This window comes from Sparus aurata, chromosome 4 (assembly GCF_900880675.1).
Source record: "Sparus aurata chromosome 4, fSpaAur1.1, whole genome shotgun sequence".
NCBI classification, from domain to species: domain Eukaryota; kingdom Metazoa; phylum Chordata; class Actinopteri; order Spariformes; family Sparidae; genus Sparus; species Sparus aurata.
In genome coordinates, this window is record NC_044190.1 from 20,963,859 (window position 1) to 20,978,742 (window position 14,884).

General features: G+C 41.2%; 1 protein-coding gene across 2 annotated transcripts in view; it reads right to left on the minus strand.

Moving 5' to 3' along the window:
- Positions 1–2,062: 2,062 nt before the first annotated feature.
- Positions 2,063–14,884, minus strand: part of gpc6a (glypican 6a) — a 179,905-nt gene continuing 167,083 nt past the window's right edge. For both annotated transcript variants that reach the window (XM_030414720.1, XM_030414719.1), the window contains 3 exons: positions 13,417–13,547; positions 11,231–11,406; positions 2,063–9,357 (listed from right to left, as the gene is read on the minus strand). In XM_030414720.1, the coding sequence (XP_030270580.1) occupies positions 9,134–9,357; positions 11,231–11,406; positions 13,417–13,547 (531 nt within the window). In that variant the 3' untranslated portion in view covers positions 2,063–9,133. The remainder of the gene's footprint in view (positions 9,358–11,230; positions 11,407–13,416; positions 13,548–14,884) is intronic.

Sequence of the window (14,884 nt, forward strand, 5' to 3'; positions counted from 1 at the left end):
ATAAAGACAAACAAATATCTGTCAGTCTGTTATTTCACATAACTTGGAAGCCTTTTATCCCATCTACTCCACACTTAGCAGATTTGTCCCTGAGCAGTGAGCAGTGTCAAAATTTGGTGCAATTTGTTCATGTTCAATATAATGCATTTTGAATAAACAGTGCACATTAGAGGGGCCTCAGAGCTCTGGAAGGAGGGGAGGTAAGATTTTGAGTTTCAGTAGAATGCTAGCTACTGTTAGCGTTCAGGGCTACAATGTTAACAGTTGCTTGACAACACAGTTAGCTGCTCTGGGATGTCACTCTCCTTGGTTGTGGTCCTGCTCAGAAAGTATGGATGTAATCATCAAGATTTTAAAGATCATATTGATAACATTATAATGTAGAAAAAATAAATACACAAAAGTATGTCCTTTCCTGAAAAACAACCCTATAATTATTAAAATGTATTACTTACAGTTTTTAAAATGTTGCCTGGTCCAAAATGACGTCTTGTCTCTCTCTGTGTAAGAATTCTGACAGATGCTTCCGACTCCAACAAAGGTGTGTCATGCCAATAGAATAACGCTGTTGGTATCACGTGGGGTCAGTGTCTCTGCTGAGTTTTAGCAGCACCAGTAAAAAGACAGGCCTTATCCTCACTCATCCAAAACTCTTGTTGTTGCAAACACAGATCTTGTAGGGGTGCTTACGGGTGCACTGCACCTTTTTTGTATAATAATAATAATAATAATAATAATAGATTTAATTTATATAGCGCCTTTCAAGGTACCCAACGACACTTAACAAAGTGGAACAAACATGAAAAAAAACAAAACAAAGAATAAATGGAGCGCCTGTCAGTCAGTACTGAGGGAACAGCCGCACAGCCATCAATACTGCCGTCTGCACCGCAGGGAACAGCATCCTTCGTCTAGATGTGATCTTGAGTCTGGAGGCTCCGTGCACACAACGGGGGGCGACACAGGAGACCCAGAGATCCAGTCCCAGCAACAGAGATCGGGGCGAAGCGACAGCAGAAGTCCAGGAGCTCCCGCTGAACACCCGCAGACCCCACCAGCAACGGCGGAGCAGTGACCATCCAACATCATTGCGAGCCGGGAGAGAGAACAGCAGCAGAGGAGAGCAACAACGGAGCCAGGTGGTGAATAACCCCAAGGTTGTGGTGGAGAGAGGACCAGCGGAGCAGCGATGGACAGCCCACAGAACATTGAGTATGTCTGCTTATAAGTTAGCGTTGTTATGCTACCAGCTGATCGGTGAGGCTAACAGCTGATCAGCGGAGAAAGTGAGTCCATGAAGCCAGTTCTTCAGGAGTGCAGGCTTCGAAGGTAGTAGCACAGCCTTAGAGCATGTAAAGACAACTTGGCTTTCTTCTTTTACCAGAAAAAAAACGTTTTGTCACGGATCGAGAAGCAGCGATATTCACGCCAGCGTCCTCTCACATCCGGGTTGCCATGGAGAAAACCAATGTATGGCTGCAGATGCTTACTGAGTTTTTACACTTTCAAAAAATGTAGTCGTTAAGCCCCAGTGAGGAGGCAGCAGTGCCAGAGCTTCAACAATGCCAGTATCAAAAGCAACACGGCTAACTTCCTGCTTTTCACGAGGGGTCGTTGTTTCGTCAGCATTAAGAGTCATGTAGTTGCCAATTTGTGAAGAAAAAAAAAGCAACATGAAAATCGCTGAGTTCTACAGCACATTAGCAAGATACTGTCAACCATGTTAGCAAGTACAGAAAACTGTTAAACTGGCTGAATGTTATCAATGACACCTTTAATTTCCCTCATGGATAAATAAAGTTATCTATCTTATCTTAAGTTATAAATATCTAACAGGTTTGGTATTATGGAGGTTCCCACGATGACACTGTGAGCAGTTCAAGAGGCTTAAGACTGGATGTGTAAACCCCTCACATACCAGATAATCTGTGCTGAACAGCATTTTTTTAACGGGCACTGCCCTCGTTGTGGTAATAAGAGATCTAAAGAGCTCAACAATAAAGACACATGCTTTTCACAGGACAGCAATGAAAAAAACTTAGAAAAACTCCAGGAAACAAGGCCATTTTTTAATAAAATGTTTATTATTACCTTTGTATTATTTTCTGTATACAAGAATGTGTAACAAAAGCCCATTAAGCAATCCATTTTAGTCTTTTAAAAATGGTAAGGCATGTCTGCTTGTATAGCCATCAACTTCAGTTCCCCCAAAACACTTCAAACAGCGTGCACTGACAGCGCCGAAAAATCTAAAATGTGCTCCTTTAGTTATCTGATTTTGCAAATCACGACAGTACCACACTCACAGCATATGTTGTAGCAAAAGTGCAGCAAACGATTAACATCAGAATGGAGAAGACCTTGCATAACACGTTTTGTTCTAAACATTCTCTTAAGAAAACTTCAGCCAACCACAATTTTACTCTTTTTTTTTTCTTTTTTTTCTTCAGTTTTTCAAATGCCAGAATGAACGAGACAGAAACAAAGAAATATGGCTCACAGTCAAATTAAGATGAGCACTGAAGCATCGCAGACAGTGATACTGTATGTCTGACTAGGGTAATGTATTGTTAGGAGAGACAGAGAGAGAGAGAGAGAGAGAGGGAATATACACAAGGCAGTGGGAAAAATGGCGAACAAACCTCTTGTCATAATGAGAGAAGCCTGTTGTTTGTACCGACAAAAAGCTCTTTGGAAAAAAGTCTGCCTACTCCTGACACATTCTTCTGTTAATTCACTTTCTCTGCTGAGTTTTAGCAGCACCAGTAAAAAGACAGGCCTTATCCTCACTCATCCAAAACTCTTGTTGTTGCAAACACAGATCTTGTAGAGGTGCTTACGGTGCATTGGACCTTTTTTGTATGGCTGCAGATGCTTACTGAGTTTTTGCACTTTCAAAAAATGTAGTCGTTAAGCCCCAGTGAGGAGGCAGCAGCGCCAGAGCTTCAACAATGCCAGTATCCGAAGCAACACGGCTAACTTCCTGCCTTATTATCGAACCCACACTGTACTGATTGTTCCGCCTCACTCCCAGCACGGACTCAGAAATATCTGCCTCCACAATGTTTTTAACACTTTAAAACGGAATTTATATGTTTGACTGCAGCCATATATAAGACTGAACCATGCAAGTCTAATCTCTTCCTGTTGTATATTCGATTTATTTACCAAATGTAGGATCACCAAAGAGCAATGATAATCTGAATGCAACTGTTTTAGGGACCAATTGAATCTAGGATTTAGGAAACAATGACACCGCAATTAACTTCAAAATAAAGGTGCTGAAAAAACATTTATTTGTGCACCCAGTCGCCAGAATAAAGGCTGGCAATGCACGTTTCTGCGAACCACGGATATGTTAGAACTTCATAACTCTTTACGTTGCAACTGTATGTTTCTTTAGGTTGAATTCTCTATTTCATGTTATTTTATGACAACGCTGCTTTTAGTCTGGTTGGGTTTAGGCACCAAAACCACTTGGTTAGGGTAAGGAAAAGATCGTGTTTGTGGCAACCAGAATAGGTATTTTGGTAACCACAGACATGACGGGATATGTCACAAGTTCTTGTCAAAACACACATTTTTCGGGGCCCCATTCAGGGCTGGAAATTGTCCTAACATCTCTTTGAAAATATCCAGTCGTATCACGATCATAGATGTTAAAACTCTGTGGGTCAGTAATAATAGTAATAATAGTCCAGGCGCATGTAATTCAAATACAGTCCTCTCCACCTCAGATAATAAACACGCACATTAATGTGATGTGACAGACTGTAGAAATGTCCGTGTCAAACGCAGCCCCAAATGACTTCAAATGTGAACATGTCAGTGGTTTGCAGAAACATTAACAGTTATCCTGGCCACTGGGCTGATTTGTGTTTAAGTCGGAAAACTCTGTATTGAGCGTAGACATCTCTCTGAGACATATAATGACTGCAGCTAAGATTGAGATATCACAGCCTCATGGAACAGACCATCATTTTTACATGAATCCCCCTTCATTGCAATTATCTGCTATCCAGGACTGCACTCCTGGGTGGGAGAATCCTCTGGAAAACTGTTGCTGCACATTAGGTCTGCCAGCGAGTTGTTTTAATAGTATTTTATTCAATATTCAGCACGTTATAAATAGTTATTGCTGGACGCCCGTCCTGTCTCGCTACCTCCCATCTGTCTCGTCTGTCTGACTCACTGATGCAGCACCAGTTGGTGCGTTTGCTAATGAAGAGAGTTCATATCGGGATCCGTTTGTTTTCACCTCTCCCGAACACAGCTCTGTGGTGGGCTCACATGTAAAGACACCATGATCAGGCGGAGGACACGTCAGGAATCCAGAATAACTTCTGTAATGTCTGCATAAATAGCAGCGTCAACACCATTTTGGACATAATATGATAGGGGGTGGGGCAAAATCTAGATATTATATCGAATCGTTATATCTTATGATATGTCTTAAAATAGCTGTAGCTGTATTATGAATTTTTACACTTAATCACTTGACAGTTACAAATCCAGTTGTGTGTTGTGTTGTTCCTGGTTTTAAAAACGTGTTATTGTAAAGAGATGTCATTTTCACTTGCCTTTACCAACTTTGTTATTTGATCCAGATTACTGATCATTATTTATCAAAATTCTAACTGTGTAGATATTTTTTGGGAGTACCAAAAGTCATCCCTACATATTGAGGTAATGGTTAAAAAATAGTATGATATTGTTAAATTTCAAGTTATGGCCACATCCTAAAAATATTTTGATATTGGTAAGTAATGATTCACATCACATTTGGGCGGTCCACTCCTGTTTGCCAGATCTGAGCCACATGCAGGCCATTCTATTCCAGATATCAGCCAAGAGGCAACCAAATGAACAAAAACTGGCCCGAACTCCGGGCCAGATCCAGCTCACCAGAATAGAATTAAGTGTGGCCCAGAATTGGTTTCACTTCTGATTTATTTGGTTCACCCTTTGTTGACATCTGGGCTGCAGCAATTTTGCTATCTGGCTCTTATACAGGCTTTGACCTTGAGGAGCTCAACAGGCTTGCTCAGTCATCCCTGCAGTATGCACTGATATTAAAAATGGATTCACTGACTGAGATCTTTAAAATGTCATTCTTACTTCAGCTTTTCTCAATTAGGACCAATAGATGGATACAATGGCATGAAGATGGCCTCCTCTCCCCCTTGCTCCAGTGACAGCCTGTAGTGGTGTATGTGGATTATTGTGCCATTTAACAACTGCAATGGAATGATGTAATTGAACAAGAAGCAGTCAAAGCTCCAATGATTGGAAAACATGATGGAAATATGGCATCTGTTTGTTTCATGTATTCAATCTGAGGAGCATTACACTCCTTAAGCCACACAGATCTAATGTTTTCATCTGCCACCATTTTCTTATCCATGCGCTGGAGTACAAGCTGCATCGGATGTCTTCGTCACATGTTTCATGAAAGTGAACTGTATATAAAAATGTACCTGCGTTGTTCTCTCTCCAGTGGACTACAGTGGGCAGTTTGGCATTAGGGAGGACCTTATGTTGATCAGTGTTGTCTTTCCTCAGGTTCCAGTTGGATAGAGGCCTGTCGTACTCCACAATTAGTTCAAGCATCAGTGGTTTAATTGTGTCACGCTAGTTTTGGTGGGAGGCTGCTGCTCAGTCACCTTCTCCCGAAGCAGTTTCTGCAGGGAGTGAGGCAACGGAGGTCAAATGTTTTCCAATCTGTGCTGCAGTGAGTGCCTCCTGTGGGGTCTTGTATGAGCTCAGTGAGGAAAGATGCTGTATATAAGGAGAACGATGTTGCTACAGCAAACTTTGAAAATGTAGATACCAGTCTTCTCTAGTTGTTTGCTCATTTGAAGAGAACAGAGAAGAACTGCACTTCACCCTCACCTGTCATTTGTGAAGAACATTAGATTTTTTTTTGTTCAGGTGTTGGCGGGTGACGCTCGATGCTATTTTCTGTCTTCCCTCATGCCGGCAACAGGAGAGGGTAACTACTCTGTCACATGCTTGCTTTTTGGTGAAACTCTTTGCTATGCTCGCAGCAAATATTAATTTCTTACAATAGGTTTGAGGAAAGGCCCCTGTTGAGACGAGACATTATTGGTGCTTATCGGATGATGGGATTGGATGCTGTCACTACCCAACTTTAGTAGCTAACCAGGTTGGACAAACCACATTCAAATTTTGTTATGGTGGTTGATGAATACATTTGATAATTGTTTTTGTTTTAGGATTCCCCATAGGTCAAGTCTTGATTTGTCTGTGGTCTGTATGAATGACTTCCCAAATGGAACGTATATCATCAGTGCGACAAATATAATTTATGTCAAAAATATGTAGTATGGGGAGTGAGTGCTAATTGTGAAGACTAACAACAAGAACTTCTTCCCAATTTGCAAATGTCTTCCCAACATTACTTGCAACAGCATCTGCAAGACATATATGTGCTTTTGGGGTTTGCTTTTATAAGTGTGCTCTAAATGTCAGTATAGAAAAAAATGCTAACGTATATGTTGGAGAGGGATGTCTGGTTGCCTGCTATACCATGATACATTTTTTTGACATTCATATTGATGTTATTGTGCATTGTCCAAATATTTGTACAAATTGTATTTTTATTTATCATATGAATCAGGTGTGTTGAAGCAGAGGCCCCAAGGAACAGGACTGAGGAAACACTGCAGTAGTGACGGATCCTCTGGGCACCATCCAGCATGTGGGTGACTTTTTCATCTGCCCTTTTGTTATCAGTGTATGTTTGCCTCTTTGTTTGTTTCCCTAGAATTCCTACAACATTTCTGGGACCTGTCTTTTGTGTGCGACCAGAGGTCAGGGACATCACATTGTATTTGTGGAGTGCGAGCTATTATAGAGCCCGTTGGAGGTCGAAGCCTGCAGGAGATATAATGAAGGTTATGAATAGTAACCCTAGTTCTAAGAGAGTAGTTGAAGCCCTATAACCTTGGCACCTTGCCCTTTTTGGGTCACTAGCCCTTTTTACACAGCGACACTGCATCATCACCGCAGCGTTGGTTCGCCAATACTCTGCCGATGGTGATTCACACAGAGTGAAGCATCTCTGCCTTAATGACAAACCGCTGTGTAATTCACACAGAAAGCCGGTGCTGTGGCTCCTAAAGAGACGTGACGGTACACGTCATGATGATGACATTGGTGTGTTTTCAAGGTATTTCCCCGGTGTCCCCCCTGTCATTCTAAACCCACGGACAGTTCATAATCATATGTATGCTATTATAATGTGTTGTGATTGAGATCCTGACCCAGCAAACATCTGTTACGTTTTTTAAACTGGTAGCTGTCTGACTCCCTCATGATTTATTTTCATCACAAACACTTGGTGAGTTAAGGTCTTTTGCCGGTGACAGACGCTGTTGTCGGGACGGAATGTGACGAAGAGTGGGTAGGACGGATGGGAGGACAGACAGGAGGACGGACGCTTCTCCATGTACAGCTGTGGTATTTTCTTTCCTCATATAAGTTCCCAAAGACAGTTAAAGTTACTACGTTACTTTTGTTTGGTCATGTAACGTTGCTTTGAGGGAAATTTCTCTTTATTGTGCAGTTATCAGACTGTACGACACACCCCCCGCTCCGCGCCGCCAGCTTATCCGTTCACACTGGTTCGGTTCGCCAATAATACGGCCCTGACACTACCTCCAGAGGCGGATCAGCGCCGGAGCGAAATTTCACCCCTCGCCACATCTGAAACTTTCACACAGAGGAGGAGGCGGAGAATTGGCGCAGGATCCCCGCATGCAAACAACAGTGTGAATGGGGCCACTGAATTTGTCCAGGCCTTTTAAGAAAACATGAAATCCTCTATAGCCTTTAGCCTTTTCTGATTGGCCAAACAAGAGATTTCAGCGCAGGGAATGGGTAAACCTGCAGAGCCTGACAGAGGGGTGCATGACAGCCTATAGGACTCGGGTGACAATACATTACCTACCAAAAACAAATAACATAAACATCAAAATAAAATTATAAACAGAAATAATGAAAGCGTGGAAGCGAAGAAAAATAAATGAAAATGTAATTAAAATATAACTAATTTAACTAATATAGTCTGAGAAAATAAAATAAATGTATAAGTGCAAGTTGAGTACCCAAGCAGAAGAGTAAATCAGGTAACTGAATATTAGCAGGCAATTGTAGTACAATGGCTTATTGTTGTTGCAAGAACTCTCGTCTAGTTTTTTTCATTTTACAGGTTGATCAAATAAAAACAAATAATACATTTCTTGAAAATGTAGCCATTAACTAAACCAGTAAGATAACATTACAGTATCTCCCAGTGAAATACATACTGCAATTGTTTATAGGTACAATACAATCAGTTAAATGATCTGAAAATATAGATCTTTCTCTATGACGGGGATGTTTCCTGTAGCTTTAAAAATGTATAAAGCCAACAAAAATAATCTGTGCAAAGTAGTTTTCTTAGTGCAGTACATTAGCACTTTCTTAGAGATAATCAAATGTGCAACTATAATGTGGCTGTAAGAACTGCTGCTTCTAGAAGCCACACTGATATGAACAAACGGGAAACCAGGTGAACTGCTAGCACTGTACAATCCTGTTCCAACCAATCTAAAACTGTGTAGCCTGCATAAAAAAGACACCAAAACATGTTTTTTGTCAGTTAACATCATTTCCACGCATGCACACAGTAAGACTTTCTCCTTTTTGTCTGAGGGGGACACGACTAGTAAGTTAAAGTGGGTGTCGTCTCGATTTCACAACCTCATCAAACAAAGGACAGGAAATATAGATTCCCCTTCATCTGAAAAATCACATCTGATGGTTTTCACTGTCTAAAAGAGAAGTATATTCTTCACAACCCACTCGAGAATAATGAGAAAACACCACATTTTCTTTCTTTTTTTCAAAGATGGGAAAGCTGGTTCAGTGATGGCACCGAGCATTCTTTGGGGGGCGAGCAGGATGCAGCACTGCACTCACTATCAGTCCTACCGTACCACACAGTAAGCCATTTTCCACAGGTTTCCAAGAGGCTCTTCACGTCCAGTGAGGGAACAGCAGTAGAACTTGCTGTTTAACATACTGTACATAACAGTATAAAAGTCAGTGATCTGGTTACGCCCGTATATTATCTCCATTGAGTCTGCATTGCCCAGAGCGGGAGTATGAGGGCGACCATCATCAGCAGCAGGGAGGGTCCGCGGGCTAGTGTGTTGCCCGCGGCAGCTGCTGCTGCACGTTCATCACTTCTGTCGGCTCCGATCACAGGAGCTTCTGTTCCAACAAAAACAAACTCTGTTGTGCAGCCGTCAGAACAGCCGCTACCACTACCAGAACTGCTGCCCTCATCACCTGCAGCGACAAAAATAAAGTTAAAAAGTACCTTAAAAAATAATATTATTACAAACGGCACAAACAGAGAAGCTTAACTGTGATGGTGGTAGATGTTGATAAATAATTTTGCTGAGTAGTTTGGTTAAAAAATTCATCATCACCATGTATTTTCCTCTTTTTTTCTAGGATAAGCCATCTCTTAGGAATTTTTGTCGTAATGCTGTCAGGTTGACTCTGCAGTCTGTTTCACTCACAATAGCTCAGCAGTAAACTGGCAGCAACAGAGTTATCACATCATGGTTATTTCTCTGTTCTTTCTGCACTTTTAATACCATTTTAATATAGACTTGGCTGTCTATCATTGTCTGTGTCACCATACCTACAGCTGCATTATATTGCCAAAAGTATTCACTCTCTCATCCAAATAATTGAAATCAGGCGTTCCAATCACTTCCATGGCCACAGGTGTATAAAAGCAAGCACCTAGGCATGCAGACTGTTTCTGCAAACATTTGTGAAAGAATGGGTCGCTCTCAGGAGCTCAGTAAATTCCAGCGTGGTACTGTGATAGGATCCCACCTGTGCAACAAGTCCAGTCGTGAAATTTCCTCGCTCCTAAATATTCCACAGTTAGCTGTCAGTGGTATTATAATAAAGTGGAGGTGATTGGGAAAACCAGCAACTCAACCACAAAGTGGTAGGCCACGTAAAATGCCGGAGCAGGGTCAGCGGATGCTGAGGTGCGTAGTGCGCAGAGGTCGCCAACTTTCTGCAGAGTCAATCGCTACAGACATCCAAACTTCATGTGGCCTTCAGATTAGCTCAAGAACAGTGCATAGAGAGCTTCATGGAATGGGTTTCCATGACCAAGCAACTGCATCTAAGCCATTCAGCAAGTGCAATGCAAAGAGTTGGAGGCAGTGGTGTAAAGCACGCCGCCACTGGACTCTATAGCAGTAGAGACGCGTTCTCTGGAGTGACGAATCGCACTTCCCCATCTGGCAATCTGATGGATTAGTCTGGGTTTGGTGGTTGCCCGGAAAACGGTACTCGTCTGACTGCATTGTGCCAAGTGTAAAGTTTGGTGGAGGGGGGATTATGGTGTGGGGTTGTTTTTCAGGAGCTAGGCTTGGCCCCTTAGTTCCAGTGAAAGGAACTCTGAATGCTTCAGCATACCAAGAGATGTTGGATGATTCCATGCTCCCAACTTTGTTGTAACAGTTTGGGAATGGCCCCTTCCTGTTCCAACATGACTGTGCACCAGTGCACTAAGTAAGGTCCATAAAGACATGGATGAGAGAGTTTGGTGTGGATGAACTTGACTGGCCTCCACAGAGTCCTGACCTCAACCCGATAGAACACCTTTGGGATGAATTAGAGCGGAGACTGAGAGCCAGGCCTTCCCGTCCAACATCAGTGTGTGACCTCACAAATGCACTTCTGGAAGAATGGTCAAAAATTCCCATCAAAACACTCCAAAACCTTGTGGAAAGCCTTCCTAGAAGAGTTGAAGCTGTTATAGCTGCAAAGGGTGGACCGACGTCATATTAAACCCTATGGAATAAGAATGGGATGTCACTTAAGTCCATATGCGAGTCAAGGAAGGTGAGCGAATACTTTTGGCAATATAGTGTTTATATTGTTGTAATAATGTCAGTATTGTTGCAGCACAACACTGATGCAGCCTGTGGAGACGTATGACGGTTGCTATTGAATGATACCTAAGATCTTATTTCAGTAATGACAGTTTATATTTGTGTGTGTGTGTGTGTGTGTGTGTGTGTGAACACAATCAATAGAGACACTTTTCTCTCTGCAGTTTGATTCATATCAGTATTATTATCTCATCTCCACCTGCACATCCACACACCCAAGAGATTGGAGAACTTACTCGAGTCCTGGAAGTAGATGTCATTTCCATTGTAGGCGTTCTTTAGCTTGTTGGTCATGACACGGAGAGCCATGATCTGCTGTCGTATCAGTGTGTCAGGCCTGGTGATGTCAACGTCTACCTCTGGGTTGTTCAGCTGATTGGTCAGACCCTCCTTCACCACTTCAGGGAAATATCTGCACACAGTGAGACAACAAAGACTTGAATCAGCTAATACCTACATGTCGTAGTCCTGGGGTGGTTCTTATTGACAACATGTTTGTGGGACAACCTTTTTTAAAAATATTTTAATATTCAAATATTTTATGAAAAGGTTCAAACTTGGTCCATTTATTCTGACTGAGGTGTTTATATGGAGCATTTGTATTCTGTTTGGGTTTTTAAACCGATTATAGTCGGAATATTAGGCTCCTTGTAAACGCAGATTAAACATGTAGCTATTTTCTGTACGGAAGCTGGGCTCAACACAGTGCGACTTCAGAAAACACATGCACAAGCAAATGACAACACAGACCTAACATTTAAAAACAAAAATAGTTGCAAATTAATCAAATTTGTTACGAAGCATTGTGGAGAAGTTGCTCAATAGGTCACTCAATTTTCTTTTTGGTTATTTATAAGCAGTGTTTTTAAAATTTTGTCGTAACAGTGAGCATGTTTTCTTCATGTTCTCCTTAAAATGCTGTTTATTGAGTTGCTCCTGCCACTAAATTGTCTCGTCAAATAACGATTACAGAGTTCATCCAGTTGTCATCTGCCAGTGTGGTTTCTGTTTCAAGCTTTTGTGCAGTGTGTTCGACCAGGACTCTCCACACCACAACACACGGAGACCCTGTGTGAACATCTCATGATCTTGGGTTACATGCTGAGAGCTGACAAACTAGACAGACTGTAATTAGACAGAACTGTATGAGATACTCTGTTATGAATTCTGCTTAAATCAGATAAAACACGGGTGTGTAATTAGGCTTATTAGTCTCACTTCATGTTGAGAGTGGTGGCACATTGCTCCAGAGAGCTCTTGACATGCCTGATGTCCACAAATTATTGTTGTGTTATGTCAAATTTTTTTTGACATAACAGTGCAAAAACAATTGAATGCTCTGCTGTGAAAATAATGGCCTACATGTGAAAGGCAACATGTGCTCACAAGGAAGGAGTGCATGATTTTAATTGTTGCAGTAAGAGCAGTCTTGTTTCCATTTTTAGACTTTTAGAAGGTACATGAACATGTGAGCAATTACAAAGGAACAAGTCAGGAATGAGTGATAATAAATTAGTTGTTAAAGACCATTTACTGAATGAATGCTTTGAGTTACACTGTATTGTGGTAGGAGTTGACGTGTAACACACTAAGCCATTGCAAGCGGTAACTCAGGTGAAAATAGGCTCAATAGGTATCCCACAGATGGAAAAAGCTTGTATTCAACACTGTAAAAATATGTACCAATAAATCCACCGAATGTAACATTACAGCCAGTGGAAAGAAGGATGAATTAGATTTTTTCAAAACATTATAAATGATGCAAGAGTAATACAACTGTACTTGACTTTTTTATATATACATATGCAATAAGCATTTAGGATACTATTATAAATGACATCACAGTAAGCACAAATACCAGTGAAGGCACTGGAGAACCATTTCTATTGCAGAGGTCTTAGAAAATCGAGGGGAATTCACTGATTTCATAACAAACTCTTGACATGCTCTGACTGTTTCTGCAGTTTTATTATCTCTGGGCAATCAGTTTACCTACCAGATTTAGAGCGATGCTTAAAAATGGTACTGGCACCAACAAGAGAATTAACATGTCTTTTATTGCACCATCTGGTGATTCTGTTACTAGGAGAGGGCCAAAGTGATGGGGTGATATATTTCCTCTGCCAGCAGCTCTGGTTCACTGTCACAGAAAGCAACTGGCTGTCTAATCTACTGTACAGCTCAGCGATACTCTGGACACTGCAGTACTGATAAGAGGTGTTGGAAACTCCACAGTCCTCTGAGAATTAGAACCTCAGAGCTTATATAGAAGTTCTCCATATAAGTACTAGCCATTGTACTTACAGAGGGAGTGATAATCTGGGAACACAGTGTGGTTATTTTAATCCCTGGCAGGCAGAATGTGATAACCGCAGAATGGGGTGACTTTGCTGTGGTTATAATGAGAAGCGACAGTTCTTACCTGCCCTTAGTGTGGCTGTTCCAGCACTGCTCCTCGTCAGACTCGGTGAGATTGCCCTTGGCACAGATGTCATCTGGCAGGTTGGACCAGAACCTCTTGGACTCCTTCAGCTTCCCTTTGATGTCAATCACCTGCCACAGGCCAAAACAGAGGACAGAAATATATGAAACTGATAATTTTGCATTTAAGGCAGATCATTTAGATTGATAAGTGAATCAAGCTTAAAAGCACCAAAGATGTACACTCAACTCACAGATTTATTACTCTGTTCAACAGTCCTGTATCACCCTGAATTTTTAAAGCACCCATAACTTCTTAACTGTATTTTAGCTCACCAGATCCACATCGGTATGCACTCACAGATACCAGCCACCTAAACACACCTCAATTTTTTCATCAAGATCTGTGAATTAATCAGTGAAAAATTAACACAAGAAAGTGAGAAAACGATTCCCGGATCTTTCCCTTTATCCGTTTTGCACCAAAAGCCAACAGGGTTTATTCTGGTCTGAGACCTGTCCTTCATCCAACATACAGACATAGGTGAAAAAACATGACCTCCTTTGCAGAGATGGAAAGATTTCAATACTGTATTGATTAAAAATGAGAGGAAACATTTTACAAATACTTAAATCATATAGATAAAACAAACACGAGCACAACAGCTACTTCTGTAGACGAGTGTGACACATTGGGATTTTAAAAATTCATGTGGCAGCAGCAGTTTGAATAGTCGCACAGCCCCTTCTGTTCATTCCTCCCATCTGGAGAGAAGTACTGTTGGATGGCCCAGAGTTCTTTTCCTCTCTATTTAGCCTCTTGTCCACACTTTCATCCATATTGTGTTCATCTCTGATTCATACAAGACAGACTCTAGGTTTCAAATTTGATATTTGGCATGAGCGGTCACCCCCAACTGATTCCATCTGGACTCAGCAAGAAGTTTGAGCGAGTGACCAGCAAACAGGCGAGAAAAAAAAAGAAAAAGAAATGAAAAGAAAAACAACTTGGGGACTCAGCATGTGCAGAAGCACAGTGTGTTGCTTTTGTCATTTCAATGTAGTTGGTAACACTCATAAGAACAGAGAAAACACAAAAGACTAACAAATCTAAATAAAAAGGGTGAGGCTTTTTTGAAGGGTTTGTCGGAACATCTTAAGGTCTTATTTTTCGCGTCATGTTACAATTCGCTTTCGTATGGCCAATAAAATGGTGATTAATATATGAAAATTGCTACAAATTGTTACATAGAGCCTCTTTAAATTTGTAAGTATGCACCCTATGTAGGAATAGGGTGTATAAAACAAATACATAAAACAAACGTTAGTTACTGAACAAGTCCAAACTTTTAAGACAGGGGAGTAGGATTACATACAGTACAGACCACTTATTCACCTAGAACGCTGTGAAATCCTATATAATAGTTTTAACAGAAATGATGTTTAACAGTTGAGGAAATAGGTCCGTA